Here is a 23,134-nt window from a genome sequence, read left to right on the forward strand (position 1 = left end):
TGAGAACCTGCCGAGAGTCCTTAAGAGAGGGGCCTCTGAAAGCTGAAGAGCTCCAATGTGATCTAGGAATTCCAGAGGCAAAGTCAGATTAAGAAAAGAAGAAAAATACCATGCTGAGAAGAGCAATTTCTATCAGGGTCTAACACAGTGATACTTGTATAGCAGCATTTTCTAATACGATTAGCCAGAAGCCACACACCTAACCCATGTCTTGAAGGGCACAATGTCTCTACCAGCACAATTTTTATTGTTACACCTTACACATGGTCTCCATGTTTTGAATGAATTTTTTAAAAAATATTTATTTCTGCCTGTGCTGGGTCTTCATTGCTGTGCACAGGCTTTCTCTAGTTGTGGTGTGCAGTCTTCTTGTTTCAGTGGCTTCTGTTGTTGCAGAGCACAGGCTCCAGGTGCATGGGCTTCAGTAGTTTTGGCATTTAGGCTCAGCAGCTGCATCACACAGGCTTAGATGCCCTGTGGCATGTGCAATAACCACTGGACCATCACGGAAACCCTGAATGAATTTTTATTACCCAACTGATTCGTAAAGTCACAATTCATTTTTTCTTTTTAAAAATTGTCCACAACTGTGAAGACTTTCTCATCCTCAGTAACCAACGTTGATAGTTGAATTGCTATTCAGTTCAGTTCAGTTCAGTTGCTCAGTCATGTCCGACTCTTTGCGACCCCATGAACTGCAGCACGCCAGGCCTCCCTGTCCATCACCAACTCCCAGAGTTCACTCAACTCATGTCCATCTAGTCGGTGATGCCATCCAGCCATCTCATCCTCTGTCATCCCCTTCTCCTCCTGCCCCCGATCCCTCCCAGCATCAGGGTCTTTTCCAATGAGTCAACTCTTCACATGAGGTGGGCAAAGTATTGGAGTTTCAGCTTCAGCATCAGTCTGAATTGCTATAAATGCTGCCAAATGTATATTTGAGAAGGTACACAGGTAGACAAACAAATATAAAAAATAGATACATAGTTATGCTGGCCAATCTTTCTACTATAATTTTTGAAATGTTTAAGCTAATGTTTGTACAGCTATCATAATCTGGCCAAAAAAACACTAATTTACTGTCATAATATACATGCACACACAAAGAAATCCATTTAAAATAGCTGCATGAGACTGAAAACTAAATGTAACTCTTTTTTGACATAGTTGTATACATTTAAAGCAGACAACATGGTGATTCCATATACATATACCCTGTAGAATGATTAAGGAGACCAAGATAATTAACACATACATCTCCCTCACATAGTTAACATAGTTAATTCTTGTCTGTGTGTGTGTGTGTATTGAAAATGCTTAAGATTTACTCTCAGCAACTTTCAAGAACATAACTCTTTATAGCAGGAATGTAAGATGGAAAAGGTTCTAGACACTTGCAAACTTAGACCCAGTTGTCATTTTCTCCTGTATAAGGTCCTTCCTAGTAGTGCTCTAGGATTATGAGTAAAGGAAGAAATTAGTTCTGCCTGCCTGACCCTTAGTACCTACAAGGGACAAATGCCATTTGAGAAGCATTTGCAGATAATAAGGCATTGCTAATATCTTCCACTTTGCTCTCCCCTCTGTCACTCTATGGTCATCTGGAAGGTCCAGGTAAAGTGAAGTGCCTTTGGTCAGCACACAAGAGGGGTCAATAAACCATCACAGCAGTACTATGACTGCATATCAGGAAACCTATATGAAACAGTTCAACAAAATTGAGGTTGATTTCTCTCTTGTGTTAATTATCTTGGTCTCCTTAATCGTTCTACAGGGTATATGTATATGGAATCACCATGTTGTCTGTTTTAAATGTATACAACTATGTCAAAAAAGAGTTACATTTAGTTTTCAGTCTCATGCAGCTATTTTAAATGGATTTCTTTGTGTGTGCATATATATTATTACAGTAAGTTAGTGGGTTTTTTTGCCAGATTATGATAGAGCTAGAATGGTGGCTTCATGATATTAAAGCTCAGGCTCCTTCTCTCCCACCCATTGTTCTACTATCTTCAACTTGAAGATTCTACCTGGGGGTTCAAATAGCCAACATGTCTGCACTCAAACTGTCAGAGAAACCACTAACCTAGGGATCAACAGGGGTGTAGGATTCCTCAAGACATTTCCTAGAAACAGCACAGACAGCTTCCACTTATATCCTATGGCCCATCAGCTACAACAGAGACTGGGAATGCAGTCTTTAAGCAAGCATCCAAATACTCTGCTGAAATTTGGGAGTCGTACTGCTATAGAAGAAAAGAACACTAAATATTTGGGCATAACTAGCAGCCCCATCCTAAAGACTCTCTTTCCCTTTATCTTAAGGAACAGTTGTACAGAACTTAGGAAGAAATGAGCAGTTCTAAGCCTTTTTTGTTTGTTTGTTTGTTTCGGTCTATGGAGTCATTCAATCCTCAAAATAGCACTATAAGTAAGGTTTTAGAATCTACATCCTACAGATAAGGAAACTGAAGCACAGAGATATGAAGTAACTCGCCCAAGGTTATACAGCTAGAAAACTGCACAGTTGAGATCTGAACCACACAGTTTAGCTTGCAAAGTAGGCTATATTGCCTTCTCTCTGCTGCATTTCAGAATATTTTTAGTCTTCTCTATGAGGCAATGGAAAAGGCTTTATCTCCATAAAGGAGAAGAAATGACATGAAATGAATGTCACTCAGTCATATTCGACTCTTTGCGACCCCATGGATTATACAGTTCGTGGAATTCTCCAGACAAGAATACTGGAATGGGTAGCCTTTCTCTTCTCCAGAAAATCTTCCCAAAATAGGGATAGAACCCAGGTCTCCCGCATTGTAGGTGGATTATTTACCAGCTGAGCCACAAGGGAAGCCCTTGGGAGATAATGCCTTTTTATTCAGAAAACAAACAAACATAGATATAAGTACACTCCTTAGCTATTAGTTCAAAGGAGTCACTTACATTGCTCTTTCAAATGCCAACATGACTATAAAGAATAATACACGGCTTAACATATCACAAATATTTGAATGCCCAGCATTTGGTCTTTCAATCACTTAATGAACCTGCATAAAAACCAGTAACAACAAATCAAACATACTTATGCTCCCTCTCTCTACTTAATCACTTCAGTCACTCAGTCCTGTCTGACTCTTTGTGAACCCATGGACTGCGGCATGCCAGGCTTCCCTGGAACATACAAAAACTCATGTCCATCAGGTTAGTGATGCCATCCATCCATCTCATCCAATATCATCCCCCTCTCTTCCTGCCTTCAATCTTTCCCAGCATCAGGGTCTTTTCAAATGAGTCAGTTCTTCACATCAGATGGCCAAAGTATTGGAGTTCGGCTTCAGGATCAGTCCTTCCAATGAATATTCAGGACTGATTTCCTTTAGGATGGACTGTCTTGCAGTCCAAGGGACTCTCAAGAGTCTTCTCCAACACCACAGTTCAAAAGCATCAATTCTTCAGTGCTCAGCCTTCTTTATGGTCCAACTCTCAAACCATACATGACTACTAGAAAAACTATAGCTTTGACTAGACGGAACTTTGTTTGTAAAGTCTCTGCTCTTTAATGTGCTGTCTAGGTTTGTCATAGCCTTTCCTTTAAGAAGCAAGAGTCTTTTAATTTCATAGTTACAATCACCATCTGCAGTGATTTTGGAGACCAAGAAAAATAAAGTCTCTCACTGTTTCCATTGTTTCCCTATCTATTTGTCATGAAGGGATGGGATTGGATCCCATGGTCTTGGTTTTTTTAAGGCTGAGTTCTAAACCAGCTTTTTCACTCTTCTCTTTCACTTTCATCAAGAGGCTCTTTAGTTCCTCTTCACTCTCTGCCATAAAGATGGTGTCATCTGCATATCCGAGGTTATTGATATTTCTCCCGGCAGTTTTCATTCCAGCTTGTGCTTCATCCAGCCCAGCATTTCACATGATGTACTCTGCATATAAGTTAAATAAGCACGGTGATGACATACAACCTTGACATACTCCTTTCCCAATTTGGAACCAGTCCCTTGCTCTGTGTCTGGTTCTAACTGTTGCTTCTTGACTTGCATACAGATTTCTCAGGAGGCAGATCAGGATGTCTGGTATTCCCATATCTTTAAGAATTTTCCAGAGTTTGTTGTGATCCACACAGTCAAAGGCTTTGGCATAATCAATGAAGCAGTAGATGTTTTTCTGGAGTTCACTTGCTTTTTCTATGATCCAGAAGATGTTGGCAATTTGATCTCTGGTTCCTCTGCCTTTATAAAGCCAGCTTGAACATCTGGAAGTTCATGGTTCATGTACTGTTAAAGCCTGGCTTGGAGAATTTTGAACATTACTTTACTAGCGTGTGAGATGAGTGCAACTGTATGGTACTTTGAACATTCTTTGGCCTTGGAATGAACACTGACCTTTTCCAGTCCTGTGGCCACTGCTGAGTTTTCCAAATTTGCTAGTGTATTGATTGCAACACTTTCACAACATCATCTTTTAGGATTTGAAATTGCTCAACTGGAATTCCATCCCCTCCACTAGCTTTGTTCATAGTGATGTTTCCTAAGGCCCACTTGACTTCACACTCCAGAATATTTGGCTCCAGGTGAGTGATCATACCATCGTGGTTATCTGATCATGAAGATCTTTTTCGCATAGTTCTTCCATGTATTTTTGCTATCTCTTCTTAATATCTTCTATCTTAATATCTTAAGATAGATATTAAGATATCTATTATATATAACAGATATATTATATATTAAGATAATATCTTAATATCTGTTAGGTCCATAACATTTCTGTCCTTTATCGTACCCATCTTTGCATCATTCCACAAGCCTCATATCCTTTTTCATCAGAGGGCAGAAAGAATGGAAACTACAATTACAGAAAACAAATCAAACTGATCACTTGGATCACGGCCTTGTCTAACTCTATAAAACTATGAGCCATGCCATGTAAGGCCACCCAAAATGGACAGGTCATGGTGGAGAGTTCTGACAAAATATGGTTCACTGGAAAAGGGAATGGAAAACCACTTCAACACTCTTGCCTTGATAATCTTATGAACAGTATGAAAAGGCAAAAAGATAAGACACTGAAAGATGAAATCCTCATAGCCCAATATGCTACTGGAGAAGAATTAAGACATAGTCCCAGAAAGAATGAAGAGCCTGAGTCAGCGAAAACAATGCCCAGTTGTGGATGTGACTGGTGATGGCAGTAAAGTCCTATGCTATAAAGAACAATATTGCATAGGAACCTGGAATGTTAGGTCCATGAATCAAGGTAAATTGGAAGTGGTCAAGCAGGAGATGGCAAGAGTGAACATAGACATTTCAGGAATTAGTGAAATAAAATGGACAGGAATGGATGAATTTAACTCAGATGACCATTATATGTACTACTGTGGGCAGGAATCCCTTAGAAGAAATGGAGTAGCCCTCATAGTCAACAAAAGAGTCCAAAATACAGTATTCGGATGCAATCTCAAAAATAACAGAACGATCTCTTTTCCTTTCCAAGGCAAACCATTCAACATCACAGTAATCCAAGTCTGTGCCCCAACCAGTAATGCTGAAGAAGCTGAAGTTGAATGGTTCTATGAAGACGTATAAGACCTTCTAGAACTAACACACACACACACACACACACACACACACAAGATGTCCTTTTCATCATAGAAGACTGGGATGCAAAAGTAGGAAGTCAAGAGATAGCTGGAGTAACAGGCAAGTTTGGCCTTAGAGTACAAAATGAAGCAGGGCAAAAGCAAACAGAATTTTGCCAAGAGAATGCACTGGTCATAAGAAACACCCTCTTCCATCAATACAAGAGACGATTCTACAGATGGACATCACCAGATGGTCAATACAGAAATCAGATTGATTATATTCTTTGCAGCTTAAGATGAAGAAGCTCTATACACTCAGCATAAACAAGACCGGGAGCTGACTGTGGTTCAGATCATGAACTCCTTATTTCCAAATTCAGACTTACACTGAAGAAAGTAGGGAAAACCACTAGACCATTTAGGTATGACCTAAATCAAATTCCTTACGACTATACAGTGGGAGTGACAAAATTTTCAAGAGATTAGATCTGATGGACTGCCTGAAGAACTACTGAGAGAGATTCGTAACACCGTACAGGAGGCAGTAATCAAAACCATCCCCAAGAAGAAGAAATGCAAAAGGGCAAAATGGCTGTCTGAGGAGGCCTTACAAAGAGTTGAGAAGAGAAGAGAAGTAAAAGGCAAAGGAGAAAAGGAAAGCTATATCTATCTCAATGCAGAGTTCCAAAGAATAGCAAGGAGAGATAAGAAAGCCTTCCTAAGTGATCAATGCAAAGAAATAGAGGAAAACAATAGAATGGGAAAGACTAGAGATCTCTCTACTTAAACCCCACTGAAATAACAATGAGGCAGTTCTGTTAAGCCATAACCCTGTAAGAGCCAAAACAGGGGGAATACAGTAACATGACAGCAAGACTAAAGATGTTAGAAAGCAAATAGGCAGGTAGAAATTTAGAGCAGATTAAAAAATCTGAATCCCAAAGCAGTCACAAAGAAAGTCAAGAAAGCAACTACACCTATCCCCACAGAACTCTCCAGAGATTCAGGACTAAACACAGGAGGGTCATTAAAGTCCTTTCTAACAAAGAACTAGATCCCCAGATCCCCACAGCAAGTTCATGCACCCCCAATAACTGGTTCTCCTTCACTTCAGCAAGAGATTGGCAGTTTATACTCTGAAGAGTGTAAACAGAGAAGATCCAAGTCAGGAGAAAGTAGGCAGAGGTGACTGTAGTGGGAATTCCTAATAGTGTACTTTCACAGCCTTGGGAAATTCCACAGAAATAGCACCTGGAAAAACAGCATATATTAAGAAGCTATGTTAATGATTATCTTTCATGTTTTTCTTAAGAATAATCTCCCTGTTACAAACCCCAAGGCCAGACCCAGAAGGGAGTATGACTGGGATCATGAAAGCATAGACCTTAGAACACCAGGTCGGCGTCAGGCATGAACGCTGCCTACCCACTTGCTGATCGTTCCCAATACCAGCCCAAAAGGGAACGGCCTGGGGTAAAAACAAAGAGATCTGGACTATGTCAGTGTAGTGTCTTGGGAAAGATAAGATTAAAAAAAAAGTCTTGCAGTCTGTAATTAGGAATAAAAGCTGGACTCAGAGTGGACTCTGCACCTCAGTCCAATAGAGGCTGCACGTCCCCTGATCCACTGCACCAGATTTCATGTTCTGTCTTCATTCTAGTCACTTGCTCCCGGACCGTTAGGGCCACAGGTGACTGTGGAGGGTAGAGCTGACATAGAGGAGTAAGTAGATGTCAGCAGAACAAACATCATGACCCTTAGCGCTCTTTCCCTTCTTTGCCACCACGTGAGCACAGAAAATATCATCTCTCCCTCTAACAACCTCCACAGATCTTTCTGCTTCTGCTCTGGGCCCAACGACAAGTCTCTTTTCCAAAGGAACTGGAGTGTTTATTTTAAATGTGACTAGGATCGGTAACGGAGAAGGCAATGGTATCCCATTCCAGTACTCTTGCCTGGAAAATCCCATGGATGGAGGAGCCTGGAAGGCTGCAGTCCATGGGATCACTGACAGTCGGACACGACTCAGTGACTTCACTTTCACTTTTCACTTTCATGCACTGGAGTAGGAAATGGCAACCCACTCCAGTGTTCTTGCCTGGAGAATCCCAGGGATGGGGGAGCCTGGTGGGCTGCCGTCTATGGGGTCACACAGAGTCGGACGTGACTGAAGTGACGTAGCAGCAGGATCGTTAAAACATCTGTCTGCAATGCAGGAGACCTGGGTTCAATCCCTGGGTTGGGAAGATTCCCTGGAGAAGGAAATGGCAGCCCACTCCAGTATTTTTGCCTGGAAAATCCCATGGTAGGCTACTGTCCATGGGGTTGCAAAGAGTCGGACATGACTGAGCGAAGGGAAGAAGATGATTACTTTATCCCTCTGCTTAAGGTTTTCCAGTGGCTACTTCAATATAAAGTTAAAACTTTCTGTGGTCTTCATCTGCATGATCTGGTCCCTGTCTTCCTCTCCATCCTAATCTGGAAGCACTTTCCCCCGGATTACTGTGTTTTAGACACACTGGCTTCTCTCTTGTTCCTCACTTGCTAAGTTTACTCATACATCAGAGCCTTTTCAACTGCTATTTTCCTTTCCAGAATTACTTTTGGCAAGGCTGCCTCTTTATCATTCAGTTCTGGTTCAAACGTTACCTTCTCAAAAAAGAAGACTTCCTGACTATCATATTTAAACTATCTGCAGTCTCCAACCCTCATTGTTTCTTTCAGAGCACTTATCACCATCTGAAGTCAATGTATGTATTTATTTGATTATTGTCTGTTTCTTTCTCTTTAAGGTCTGAGACACTTTCTGTGCCCCATTACCCCCAGAAGGCTCGGCATCTATGCTGTCAATTCATGTATTTGTTAAATCGGAGAAAAACAAAAAACCAGTACCTGTTATGAGGGACTGAACTGAAACTTACCCTTAAGGTTTCAGTGTTGTTCGGAACTAGCCCAGGTGTTTCCCGGTAAAATACAGCAATCTGACAGAATACTAACATCAGATAGTCGTTCTCCAATTACGACAAAGTGACACAAGAGACAAGCTCAAGCAGTAATTGCGCCTAAACTCAGATAAAACAAGGTCACTGCCAACTACCAAAACAGCAAACCTCCTCCTCTCCTGACTAGCAAAAACACTGCTTTTTATCAATTACGAAATTAGCTTTGAAATTTTCCTCCCTTCTTCTACATGAGGTATGATACCCAATCTAATGATTACGCCCACTTCCTGACAGCACCCACAACAGCATAAATCTCCATTTCCTTGGACCCTCCCCCCAAATTACTCAATATAAGCCCAAATCCTCTAGGTCTCATCTACCAGTTTGTTATTGAAAAAACCCACAGTTGCCCAAGATGTAAGCTCTCCCTCTATGCAAGGAGTAATAAACCCAACCTTTTAACTACAGGTGTGTTCTTGTGGCCTCTTGGTGGAGAGTACTGACAAACCAATGTGCCTCACAGTAGCTCACAGCTTGGGGTAGATTTCCTACTATACACAGTAATTTCTCCACCCACCTAATCAACTTCAGAATCTCCTGGTACCTAGTTGCAGAGTAGATTCCCTCAACCAAAGATTATCTTTGTTCTCTCCTCTGTAGTTGAATAACAAGCTACTGCCTTTCCCACTGGAGAAGGCAATGGCCAGCCACTCCAATACTCTTGCCTGGAGAATCCCATGGACGGAAGAGCCTGGTAGGCTGCAGTCCATGGGGTCGCCAAGAGTCGGACACGACTTTCACTTTCATACATTGGAGAAGGATATGGCAACCCACTCCAGCGTTCTTGCCTGGAGAATCCCAGGGACGGGGGAGCCTGGTGGGCTGCCGTCTATGGGGTCGCACAGAGTCGGACACGACTGAAGCGACTTAGCAGCAGCAGCAGCCCTTCCCACTCCTTCTATCCACTCGTTTTCTTAAATTAGGAAAGGAAGAAAAATCTAGTTATGAAACTCAATTCTTACCAGAACCTCTCCTTTCACTAAACACCGCCCTCAATGGACGAGTAATTCATGGTGTTCCTTTTTCTCTTAGCCGATTTTTCTCCTTCACCGTTAAGTGTCACTTTCCTTCTCAGTTTCATATCACATTACATTTTCAATTCTCTAATCGAACTCGTTTTACTGTTCAGGAAGGTGAAGTTCCTTTGTGCTTTTTTGTTTAACCCTCCACCCCCCCCCCCACCCCCACACGTGATAAATACACGTACAAACCCTTTTGCACACTCTCTTTAGCCTTGCCTTCTCTGACACCTTCTAATACCATTCTAACTACAGCCTTCCCCTCATCTAAGTCCTGCGGCCCCACCTCTCGCCCTTTCTTCCAAATCAATCCTTCCCTAGAATCCGCCCCAAACCAATCGGTCACATACATCCAATTAGAGCCGTGGACCTAAATTACATACCCAATCCCAGCCTTAGACAACCCCCCGCCCCATCCCACCCCTTAACCAGACCTGCCTCTATTCAGCAGCTCAGATCTGGCTCCGCGTCTCCACCCGCCTGGTCCAGTCCCCAATCCCGGCTGTCCGCATAACAAATCGCGTCCGAATCCAAGCCCCACAGACAATCCTGATCACATCGCAGCGAAGCTCCATCCTGCTGGTTTACTCTCCTCTGACCTTTCGCCGCCCACTTCTACACCCCCACCCCCACTCAATTGCTTCTAGTCCGCGACTCCAGTCAATCTCCGTTCAGGCTCCGCCCCTAAGCCCGAATCCCGCCCCATCAGGCTCTCGAGCCCTCGCGGGACTTGAGCTCCGGAAAGCGAGGTGTTCGCGCGAGAAAGGTCAGTGTGGCGCTAGAAGTGTACTCGGGGCGTGATGGTTGCCGTTTTGTCTCAGCCACGGAGAGCGAGATGAGGCGGGAGACGGGTTAGGGTGCGCTGCCGGGTCGCGCGACTTCCTCCAACCTGGAGGAAGAGCAGGGGTTGGATTTCCTTCAGGATTCGGACTCGCGTTCCCGAGCTGGGGCGGGAGCTCGGAGTTGGGCCTCTTGACTCCTGGCTTCGGTGGACTGCGGGCCTCGTTGCAAAGGGTCAGCGCTGGAGTTTCAGAGTTAGCTACGGAGAGGGAATGGCACCGAAGTGCTGGCCTTCTAAAGTGGGACCCCGGGACCCCGGTCCTCGTCTGCCATTTTTGCGCTTGATTTTGCAATTTGGATGTTTTGTAAACGGTGTAGGAAGTTGATACCGACTCCAGTTGATCCGTAACCGAGATTCTCAATAAAAAAGGAAACAGGCTGCTAACTTACAACATATGACTCTAGTGGAACCCATGGTTTTTAGATAAAAGGAAAACGGTCCAATCTGGTGCTTTTGGAGCCCCCCGCCTAGTACGGTCTTGCCGGCGCGCGTCTCCTCCACCTCTACCTGAGCCGGGCAGCAGGCTCCTTCCACACCTGGCTGCACACCCACCGTTACTGTTTTAACTCACGTGGGCCTAAAACCGAACTCCTGCCAAGCATATTACTGCCCTCTGCAGAAGTTTATAATTACTAGAATTCCGTTTTCACAAAACAGCTTTTCAACAATTTCAGGCTCATGTCTCCTGTCTTATACCGGCTTTGTATGGCTGATTTTTCCATTTTTGGTTCAGGCTTTGAGGTTTATTATTCCCACTGTACTTTCCCGGCCAGTACCTTATTCACTCACCTCCTACTTTCCCTCTGTTGTATCAGTAAGCCTTAGAAACATTCTAGAAGTGGACTAACAGGCAGAGCAAAAAGTGGAAATAAACTTTTGATCAGACTCTTAACCTGTTTTGTACATTAATTACTCGCTAGGAGTCGAACTTAACTGAGCGACTTCACTTTCCCTTTTCACTTTCATGCACTGGAGAGGGAAATGGCAACCCACTCCAGTGTTCTTGCCTGGAGAATCCCAGGGACGGGGAGCCTGGTGGGCTGCCGTTTATGGGGTCGCACAGAGTTGGACACGACTGAAGTGACTTAGCATACTCACCTTTTGGCTCTGGATTCTGTAACAATTCATCAGCCGTCTCAACTTCAGGTCACTTCCAGATGCACCACACATACCTTCAGTATCTTCATTTTAAGCAGTCTACACCAAAGATAATAAATAATTGAATTTTCTATTGATCATGCCTACATTACAGTGGATTTTATCTTATGTATAATATGCCATACTCACGTTTACTAGATGACACTGATTCACAATTTCCTGATTTTCTTCACAGAACATCGTTTTTAAATATAAATGAGAAAAAAAAAAAAAGTGAAATGTTTAAAATTAAAAGCCATATGGCTTTTAATTTTTTATTTTTATTTTAAATAAAAATAACCTTTTTATTTTTTCCAACTTTTCAGTGATATCTCAGGTGTTTTTATTAGTGAGTATGCATAGGGAAAGCTAATTGCTTTAAAGTGTTGCTCAAAAAGTGTTTGTTTAAAGTATGAAAGAAATAAGTCTTAGAGATTCTGAATATGTGTCTATTAGCCTGCTTAGATTTCTTTGGAGCCAATTTTTCACTGATGCTCCCACGATTCCTTCTACAACGAAATTACCTAGTGAGAGTAATGAGTGAGAAGAAAATCGAGCCTGTATGTGGGCACTGAGGAATTTCGTCATTGACGTGGGAGGAAAAAGAGATTGTAGTGTGTCAAAAGCCAAGGGAACATGGTGTTTCTGGGAGGAGATAGGGCTTAACCAGCAGATATAAAGCTGCAGAGAACTCAAGAAAAGTAAGAATTTCACAATGTCCACTGAATTTAACAATATGAAGGCCAAAATTGACTTGGGCCAGAGCTGCCTCTATGGAGTAATCAGTACAAATGTTAGATTGCCCTGGGCCAAGAAGTATAGATTCAGGAAAAGGGACAGTCAATAAAATTACATCTTTTTAACTAGGAGAGACGAATATATAGAAGAGAATGGTAATAGTCAATTGAGCAAGGGAGAGAAATAGCATCCAAGTCATGGGAGGAGAGACGGTTCTTTTGTAGCAGGATCACTTTATTATAATAGGAAGAAAAAAGGGGAATTTTTTCAGTTTAGTTTTTTTAGATGTGGGCAAGTTGAAAAAATTCCCATCTGATGGCTTCTGTTTTCTCTCTGATAGAAAACATGGTCATCTGCTTAGACTAAAGAGGGTTATCTGTTAGAGGAATGTTGGAAAAATTAAAATAATCATTTTGTACTATGGGAGAGAAATATTGCCTATTCTCTTAATGGCTTTTGGCTGAGGCCGAGAATTAAACTGACAGAAGACAGATTAACAGGAGAAAAGCACACATTTAGTTTAAGTTCTATGTGACACAGACGCTTTTGTGAGAAAATGAATACCCAAAGAAGTGACAAAACCAAATGGTTTTAAGGCAGGTTGAACAAAGAGAGACCATTGTGGAAAAGTAACCAAAAAATATGGGGAGATTTAAAGGAAGATAAGAATTATTTTAACTAGGTCTGTTTGTACAGAATTCTCTCAGCTTTAACTCTCTAAGAATGTCTCTCTCCCCACCCCCGACCCTACCCCTATTAATGACCCAAGAATAGGCATTTCTTGATTTAAGAAAACTTTGACTTGAAAGAGACTTCCCTGGTGGCTCAGATGGTAAACCATCTGCCTACAGTGTGGGAGACCTGGGTTCGATCCCTGGGTTGGCAAAATTCCCCGGAGAAGGAAATGGCAACCCACTCCAGTACTCTTGCCTGGAAAATCCCATGGATGGAGGAGCCTGGTAGGCTACAGTCCATGGGGTCCTAAAGAGTCGGACATGACTGAGCGACTTCACTTTTCTTTCTTTTTTGACTTGAAAGAAACATAAGTCATTATTTACAAAGGAATCACTATTTCATAAAAGGACTCATTATAAATAGTTCACTTAAATCATTAATTTATAAGGTGATTTTATGTATTCATTCACTTGACACATTTATTTATAATATGCCTCCTGTGTACCAGAGAAGTGAACTAAACACAACAGGCCCCTACTCACGGCACTTACATTAAATTACCAAATGAGTGAGTTGTCAGGCAAAGTGCTTTGCAGAGTTAACCTAGGCTCATGTGATGTAGAATGGCTAACAGGCTGTCATTTAAGCTGAGATTTTGTTGACAAGGTCAGGATTTTCTATTTTACTTTTTTAGAAACATCAAATATGTTATTTTTCACATCTAAAGCTTTCTGTAGCCTTCAAATTTTGGTAAATTAAGGAGATTCATAATTAGTTTCAGTAGTCGGTTTGAATCCATAAAGTATGTCTTTTTTTTTTTTAAGCTTAATTATTAGATATAAAGGAAATGCCCTCCACTGATAGAACATTGTTGGAGTAAAACCTTACGGGAAGTTTCTACTGCCCTGAATTCTTTCACTTGTACTTGGCAGTATGATAAGAGAAGTCCATTTTGCTTTGATCTCCTATTGACCCATAGTGATAATAACTTCCTTATAGGTAGAGAAATAATTCAGAATCAGGTAGAGAAGTAATTCAGAATGCATGCCTGCTAGTCTTAGCTGGAATCTCTTAATGGGGCTTGCCAATTATAGTATTGTTGAGGCAAGTACCATCTGAATAAATAAGGAAAGATTCATTCATATAATCTTTTTATTTCTCAAGGATCTACTATAGTCCTTTTCAAACAGCTTTCTAAATACCCTGCTTTTAACAACGTTAATTTACTATTATGAACTGTGCTTTTACTAGTGACTTCTCCAGATAATTCTGAGTTTCAGTAGTTCTTAGATTGAAACATTCTGGATTTTATGGCTACTAGGAATGGAACTTTTACTTCCTGTAGTTTAATGCCCTAGAGTAAAGTAGGGTAAAAAAATCATCATATCCTTACAGATCTAGTTTAAAAATGACACATGTATAAATTTATGTAAGGAAGAATTCTGTTGGAGTAATTAGAACATTTCTCGTGATGAGAGATTATATCATAGAAAGAAAACTCAGCTATAGAAAAAGTTAATTTCTGTTTTATACAAGGTTGTGGTCTGTCGGGTAGCTGTGTTTAATAGTGGTATAAGTATACGTTTACTCCCTTTAAATTTTTGTCTTTTATTCCGTAGCATGTTTTTGGCCTGGGGGAGACTCTGTACCCTTAGCTGTAGACCTAAATTCCTGAAGACAGTTTGGGCTTCAAAAATCCTTGGACTCTCTACTTCTGCTGTAGGTATTGCTTAATCACTTATAGAAATAAAATTGCATATATTCTGCAGTGTTTGAAAAAGACAATTTTTCATGGCTATTTTGTAATTATTTTATTAAAATGAGTATTGGTGTTATATAAGCTGAAATGATCTCTTGTCATTAGCTAGAACTGACTTTCACTGGATAGCTGTTTGCCTGTCTATGTGCAGGCATCAGTTCAGTTTAGTCACTCAGTCATGTCCGACTCTTTGCAACCCCATGGACTGCAGCATGCCAGGCTTCCCTGTCCATCACCAATTCCTGGAGTTTACCCAAACTCTTGAGTTGGTGATGCCATCCAACCATCTCATCCTCTGTTGTCCCCGTCTCCTCCCGCCTTCAGTCTTTCCCAGCATCAGGGTCTTTTCCAGTGAGTCAGCTCTTCGCATCAGGTGGCCAAAGTATTGGAGTTTCAGCTTCAACATCAGTCCTTCAAATGAACACCCAGGACTGATCTCCTTTAGGATGGACTGGGTGGATCTCCTTGCAGTCCAAGGGACTCTCAAGAGTCTTCCCCAACACCACAGTTCAAAAGCATCAATTCTTCACCACTCAGCTTTCTTTATAGTCCAATTCTCACATCCATACATGACTACTGAAAAAACCATAGCCTTGTCAGGCATAGTGCAGGGCATTATATTCATTATCTTTATTTATTTTTTTTTTTTCAATTGAAATATAGTTGATTTACAATATTGTGTTAGTTTCAGGTATACAGCATAGTGATTCAGTTTTTTTTTTTTTAAACAGGTTTTATTCCATTATAGATTATTATGGGATATTGGGTATCATTCCCTGTGCTATACAGAAAATCCTTATTGCTTATCTATTTTCTGTATAGTGGTTCTGTCTATTAATCACACACTCCTCATTTCACCCCACCCGCTTTGGTAACTACAAGTTTGTTTTTAGATTAATTAGTTTTTAGATTCCACATATAAGTGCTATCATATAGTATTTGTTTTTCTCTGTCTGATTTACTTTACTAAGTGTAATATTCTTTAGGTCCATCCACATTGCTGCAAATGTTGGTATTTCATTATTTTTTATAGAGAGTTATATTCCTTTGTATATATACCACATCTTCTTAAGCCAGTCATCTGTTGATGGTGCTTGGTTGCCATCCATGGCTTGGCTGTTATAAAGAGTGATACTATGAACATTGAGGAGCATGCATCCTTTTGAATTAGAGGTGTTCCCCCCACCCCCGCCCCCCCCAGGTATACACCCAGGAGTGGAATTGCTGGATCATATAGTAGTTTTATTTTTAATTTTTTAAGGAACCTCCATACTGTTTTCCATACTGGCTATAGCTATTTACATTTCTACCAAAGGGTACAAAGCTTCCTTTTTCTACACATTTATTATTTATAGACTTTTTTGATAATAGCCCTTCTGATCACTATGAGTTGATAGCTCATTGTGCTTTTGTTTTACATTTTTCTGTTAGCTAGTGATGTTGAGCATCTTTTTATGTGCCTAGTAGCCATCTCTCTATATATCTTCTTTGGAAAAATATCTATTCAGGTCTTCTGCCCATTTTTTGATTGGGTTTTTGTTTTTTTGATATTGAGTTGTGTGAGCTGGTTGTATATTTTGGGTGTTAACTCCTTGTTGGTTTCATCATTTGCAAGTATTTTTTCCCATTCTGTAGGTTATCTTTTCATTTCATTAATGGTTTCCATTGCTGTGCAAAAACTTAATTTTGATTAGGTCCCATTTGTTAATTTTTTCCTTTATTTCTTTTGCCTTGGGAGACTAAGAAAATATTGCTCTGACTTATGTCAAAGACTGTTTTACGTATGTTCTCTTCTGAGTATTTTATTGTATCATGTCTTACATTTAGGTCTTTAAGCCATTTTGAGTTTGTTTTGTATATGGTTTGAGAGAATGTTCTAATCTAATTATTTTACATGTGGCTGTCCAGTTTTCCCAGCACCGCTTATTGAAGAGATTGTCTTTTCTCCATGTATGATCTTATCTCCTTTATGTAGATTAGCTGACCAAAGCTGAGTGGGTTATTTCTGGACTCTCTAGTTTCTTCCTTTAACCTGTGTATCTGTTTTTGTATCAATACCACACTGTTTTGCTTACTGTCGCTTTCTAGTATAGTCTGAAGTTAGCAGGGTTATACCTTCAGCTTTTTTCTTTTTTCTCTGGATTGTGTTGTCAATTCTGGATCTTTTGTGGTCTCATGTAAATTTAAGATTATTTGTTCTAGTTCTATGAAAAATGTCATGTATATTTTTGATAGAAATTCTATAGATTGCTTTGGGTACTATGGCCACTTTAAGAATATTAATTATTCCATTCCAAGAGCTCAAGATATCTTTTCATTTAATTAAATCATCTTCAATTTCAAATCTCCACCTCCTTGGTAAGTTTCTTATTAGGTCTTTATGTTTTTGATGTGGTTTTTAATGGGAGTTTTTTTGCTTTCTGATATTTCATTATTAGTGACTAAAAGAGCAACAGATTTCTGTGTATTAATCTTGTATGCTGCAACTTTGCTGAATTCATTTATTAGTTCTAATAGGTTTTGTGTGGAGACTTTAGAGTTCTCTGTTACAGAGTATCATGTCATCTACAACTATTGACAAATTGACCTCTTCCCTTCCAATTTTTTATTTTATTTTTCTTGTCTGACTGCTGTGTCAATGACTTTCAATACTATGTTAAATAAAAGCAGTGAGAGTGGGCATCCTTGTCTTGTTCCTGAATTTAGCAGGACTGCTTTCAGCTTTTCAGTGTTGAATATTACATTGGTTTGTCATAAATGACCTGTATTATGTTGAGATATGTACCCTTTATACCCACTTTAAGAAGAGTGTTTATCATGAATTCATGTTGTGTTTTGTCAAATGCTTTTTCTGCAGCTATTGAGAATACATGTGGTTTCTGTGTTTCCTTTTGTGGAAATGATGTATCACATTGATTTGTATGTGTTGAATTATCCATGTAACACTGGAATAAATCCAACTTGATCACAGTGTGTGATCCTTTGTATGTATTATTAGATTCTGTTTGCTAGTATTGTGTTGGGGATTTTTGCCTTCGTATTCATCAAGGATCAGATCAGATCAGTCACTCAGTTGTGTCTGACTCTTTTCGACCCCATGAATTGCAGCACACCAGGCTTCCCTGTCCATCAGTACTGGCCTGTAATAATTTTCTTGTTTTGTTAATGACTGTCTGGTTTTGGTATCAGAGTAATGGTGGCATTGTAGAGTGAACTTGGGAGTTTTCCCTCTTCCTTTCATTTTTTTTTTTTTTTTTTTTGGAATGCTCTGAAAAGAATAAGTTCTTCTTTATTTGATTGGTAGAATTTCCCACTGAAGCCGTCAGTTCTTAGACTTGTTTGAGGGCAGGTTTTTTTCCTTTAAATGTAATTTATTTGGGGCTGTGCTGGGTATTCATTGCTACATGCAGTTTTGCTCTAGTTGCAGTGAGCAGGGGCTACTTTCTAGTTGTGGTTCAACGGCTTCTCGTTGTGGTGGCTTCTCTTGTTTCAGAGCATAGACTCTAGAGCACCCAGACTTCAGCAGTTGCAGTCCCTGAGCTCTGGAGCACAGGCTCAGTAGTTGTGGCACATGGACTTAGTTGTTCTGCAGCATGTGGGATCTTCCCAGAACAGAGATCGAATCCTTGTATCCTGCATTGACAGGTGGATTCTCTACCACTGAGCCACCAGGGAATGAAGGGAGTTTTATTACAGATTCTATTTCACTTCTAGTGATTGGTCTGGTTAAATTCTTTTTGACTCAGTCTTGGCAAGCCATATGGGTCCAGAAATTTGTCCATTTTTTCTAAGTTGTCCAATTTGTTGGCATATAACCATTCATAGCATTCTCTTTTGTTTTTTTTTTTAAATCTCTGTGGTATTGAGATTTCCTGTCTTTGATTTTGTGTTTTATTTGGGTCCTCTGGCTATTGATAGACATGAGTTTGAACAAGCTCCGGTAATTGGTGATGGACAGGGAAGCCTGGCATGCTATAGTCCATGGGGTTGCAAAGAGTCGGACACAACTGAGCAACTGAACTGAACTACCTGTTGATAATCTTATAGGTGTTCCCTTGTACATGATTCTTTGTTTTTCCCTTGCTGCCTTTTGATTCTCTCTTTTGCTTTTGCCATTTAATTATCTGTCTTACTGTGTGTCTGTCTAGGTTCATCTTTTTGGGGATTTTCTGTGCTTCCTGTACCTGGATATCTGTTTCCTTCTTTAGGGTTGGAAATTTTTCTGCCATACTTCCTTAAAATACATTTTGATCTCCTTCTGTCTTTCTTCACCTTCTAGAACTCCTGTTATACAAAGGTTGGCACACTTTATATTTTATTAATCTTGTATGTTGCTTTCTTTTTTTTCTTTTTTCTTTTTCTGTTTGTTGTTTGATTGGGTGATTTATTCTATCTTCCAGATCATTTCTTCTTGTAATTTAAGACAGCTATTCATTGCTTCTAGAGTGCTTTTTAATCTCAGAAATTCAATTATCTATTTTTGATTGGGTCTTCTTTATAGGTTCTATTGTTCTTTGTTGAAATAATCTGTGTTTAGACCAATTCTCTTTCTTAATTCAGTTAGCATTCTTATACTAACTCTTTGAATTCGGTGTCTGGTAGACCGACTATCAAGCTTCCCAGGTGGCCCAGTGATAAAGACTCTGCCAATGCCAGAGATAAAAGAGACACAGATTTGATTCCCATGTGGCGAAGATCTCCAGGAGTAGGAACTGGCAACTAACTCCAGTATTCTTGCTTGGAAAATTCTATGGACAGAGACGCTGGTGAGCTACAGCCCATGGGATTGCAGAGAGTCGGACGTGACTAAGTGACTGATAACACACACACAATTGTCTTTTTCATTATTTATTCTTTTAAGGAATTCTCTTCCTCTTTTAATTGGGAGAATTTCCTCTACCTTTTCATTTTACTTAACTTTCTCTGTCTCTGTGAACTGAAACGGTTATCTGTTGTGGTCCTGTAGGGGTGTTTTCATGTTGGAGTAACCCTGTGTAGACTGTCTTTTGGTGCAGGGGCTGGTTTTGGTATGGATATCAAGTCTCTCCTCCAGGTGTGCTGGCCTCTATCTCTTTGTTAGGAATTGTGGTTGAAGTTGGATCTAAAGCCTGTGCAGTGTGTGACACAGGACTTCCTGTTGCTCTGCAGCTTTGCCACCCTGTCAGGGGCAGGGTCTGCTCCCTAGTTGTTAGAGTAGAAGCCCTGAGGTTTGGGCTCAGTCAGACTCCATTCCCCTGAGTATGTGCCCTGCCCTACGGGAGGGGATTGCTGGAGAAGGTGAGGCCTTCTGTGTACTCAGAGAAGTCTGGCGGGCCTCCTGAATAGGTATCTGTGGCTCCAGTGTCCATTCCCCCTTGTGATCATCACTGATCTAGTGCAAGGCTGTGGCATGGAGTGGGCAAGCCAGGCACTCACTTGACTGGGACTGGGGTCAAGGCATTGTGGCTGTAGGAAATGAAGTGACGATGCTACCACCAGAGACCTGGGCTGCCTCTGTGGCAGTCTTCTCCTGGGACCTGTCTGCCCCACATCCAGTGCTGAGTTCTGGTATGGTGGGTAGTGCTGGTATACTCACGTGGCTAGGAAAGGGACCCCATCATGCTGGTCACGTAGATTCCCAGGTGCTGCAGGAGTAAGTGCTAACAAGGGCCACCATTCTAGTTCGACCATGCCCCAGGCCCCTACACCATCTGTGTTCCTAAGTAAAGTCTTCTCCCAGGATCTATCTGTCCCAGATCCAGTGCTAGGCTCTCATGTGGAGTGGGTGGGGCTGAGGTCTTCTTCCTGCTTGGGTTAGGAAATGTCGGGAGCCAGCAACCACCAGTGCGGAGGTCTCTCTGCCCTGCTTATTGGCAGGTCGCCACCATATACTCTTCATTGGTAGAGTCTAGGCTTCTCCAGCCCTTCTGTCTGTTTCAACAATTCTCCCTGTAGCCAGGGGGCTTGTCTCCTCCATGTAAGATCCTGAGATTGGGATATCCAGTCTGTGACTCAACATGCTTGCTCCGCTGGGTAAAAGTTCTCTCAGATTGTTCAGATCCCTCACGGTCGCAGAGCTCCCAACCCTAAGCTTTTTTTCCATCCTACCCTATTAGATGGAAATCTTTCTTACAGCTTTGGTTGTATAGATATTCTTTTGTCAGTTTCCAGTTAGTCTTCCATGAGAATTGTCCCACATGTGGATGTATTTTTGATGTGTTTGTTAGGGGAGTTGAGCTTCATGTCATCTTGATCCAGTCCCCTTATTATTTCACTTTATATTTACAAAATTCTTCACATTATGATTTGCTATAATCCTTTTTACATATGGAGGGTTAAATAGGTTTAGTATCTTGCCCAAGGTCAAAATACCACATTTACCTCTTTCTGGCTCTGGCATGCATTCTAAACGTCTGGCTCCCTCTGCTCAAGAAAGAATGTAATCTAGTGACTGTAAGTGCAGGCCCCATGACTTCCAATTGTAGGAAATACAGTGGATTGAGGACCAGATTATATGATGAATTGGAAAAGCAAACAAATCCAAGATGTGGGTCGTAACCATAGGTTTGATTCCTGACTTGGTTTCTTCAACAAGTCAGTAGCATGGGGAAAAAGTGGGGGTGGGTAGTATTTCAGAGGGACTGCTCTGAGATGAAAAGAACATTAAAAAGCACAACCACCAGAATGATGTATGGACCTTGTTTAGGGACTTGATCCAATCAACAGAAATGTAAAGAGATATTTTTAAAGACATTTAGAGGCTGAGCCACTTCACTTTCACTTTTCACTTTCATGCATTAGAGAAGGAAATGGCAACCTACTCCAGTGTTCTTGCCTGGAAAATCCCAGGGACAGGGGAGCCTGGTGGGCTGCCGTCTATGGGGTCGCACAGAGTCGGACACAACTGAAGTGACTTAGCAGCAGCAGCAGCAGAGAAATATGATGGTGGATTGGGTATTAGATGATATTAAGGAATTACTATTAGTGTGATGATGACATTGAAGTTATACAAGAGAATATCATTATTTTGTATAGATATATGCCAAAGGAAAGGAAAAGGAGGAGAGATGAAGCAAAAGAGGCAAATCTTGACATCATTATTGAATCTGGGTAACCTGTATAAGTGTTTTATATCATGTTGAGTCTTTTAAGTCTATGTCTTTACTTTTCATTTCCACTTTCAGTTTTTCCATTACAGGAACATTTTGTTATTTCCCTATGCCATCTAGTGGCAAAATAATGTAATTTGTCTGCTTCTTTAAATTGAGAGCCATATCTTAGAAAACATTTTAATATCTGTGAGATAATTCTGTTAGTCTCTGCTTACTTGGGCAGCATTTTGTCCAAAGGGAGAAAGAGGAAATTGTTTAACAATATCCTGGCAGCTCTTTTTTTTAAATTTTTTAAAAATTTAATAAACTGTATGTTTTAGAGCATTACAATGAAGTAGGTGAAAGTTGCTCAGTCATGTCTGACTCTTTGCAACCCCATGGACTATATAGTCCATGCAATTCTCCAGGCCAGCATACTGGAGTGGGTAGCCATTTCCTTTTCCAGGGGATCTTCCCAACCCAGGGATCGAACCCAGGTCTCCCACATTGCAGGTGGATTCTTTACCAGCTGAGCCACCAGGGAAACCTTTATAGCTTCAGATCAAAATTGAGCAATACAGAGTTCCCATGTATCTCCTGGCCTGATACATGCATAGCCTCCCCTACTATCAACATCCCTCACCTGAGTGGTGTATTAGCTACAAACATTGAAACTACCTTAATACATTATGTTCACCCAAAGTCCGTAATTTACATTAGGGTTCACTCTTGGTGTTGTGCGTTCTGTGTGTTTTGACAAATGTATAATTACATGAATCCATTTTTACAGTATGACACAGAACAGTTTCACTGCCCTAAAAATCCTCTGTCTTCTACCTGTTCATCCCTCCTTCCCTCTTAAGTTCTCTAAACCACTAATCCTTTTGCTGTCTGATTTTGCCTTTTCCAGAATGTGATCATAACACATGTGGCTTTTTCAAATTGGCTTCTTTCACTTAGTAATATGCATTTTCCTCAGTGTCTTTTCTTTGCATGATGGCTCATTTCTTTTTTGCATGGAAGGGTATTCCATTATTTGGATGTACCACAACTGATCCATTCATCTATCCTGGCTGCTTCCAAGTTTTAGAAATTATGAATAAAGATGCTATAAACATCAGTGTTTAGGATTTTATATGGACTTAATTTTTCAACTCCTTCAGGTAAATACCAAGGAGAGTGATTGCTAGATTGTATGGTAAGAGTATTTTTAGTTTTCTAAGAAACTACCCTGTCAGCTTTCTAAAATCAGCTTTATAATGGCACAGTAAACCATAGTGTATACAACTCAATAATTATTTTTAAATGT

At 40.7% G+C, this 23,134-nt stretch overlaps 1 protein-coding gene and 1 long non-coding RNA gene across 4 annotated transcripts in view; one reads left to right on the forward strand and one right to left on the reverse strand.

Annotated features, from left to right (window-relative positions):
• The window catches only part of LOC112585629, a 68,943-nt gene extending 58,770 nt beyond the window's left edge, over positions 1 to 10,173 (reverse strand). The window contains exon 1 of the long non-coding RNA XR_003110121.3: positions 10,040 to 10,173. This is a non-coding gene — a long non-coding RNA (uncharacterized LOC112585629). The remainder of the gene's footprint in view (positions 1 to 10,039) is intronic.
• KYAT3 (kynurenine aminotransferase 3) overlaps positions 10,106 to 23,134 on the forward strand; it is a 63,331-nt gene continuing 50,302 nt past the window's right edge. The window contains exons 1-2 of one of the 3 annotated variants that reach the window (XM_006074865.4): positions 10,106 to 10,371; positions 14,616 to 14,715. In XM_006074865.4, the coding sequence (XP_006074927.1) occupies positions 14,617 to 14,715 (99 nt within the window). In that variant the 5' untranslated portion in view covers positions 10,106 to 10,371; position 14,616. Of the gene's footprint in view, positions 10,372 to 14,615; positions 14,716 to 16,768; positions 16,773 to 23,134 lie in introns of those variants that run through there. The other 2 variants (XM_006074866.4, XM_045166103.1) reach the window with 2 other exon arrangements.

This window comes from Bubalus bubalis, chromosome 6 (genome assembly GCF_019923935.1).
Source record: "Bubalus bubalis isolate 160015118507 breed Murrah chromosome 6, NDDB_SH_1, whole genome shotgun sequence".
Classification (NCBI taxonomy): Eukaryota; Metazoa; Chordata; class Mammalia; order Artiodactyla; family Bovidae; genus Bubalus; species Bubalus bubalis.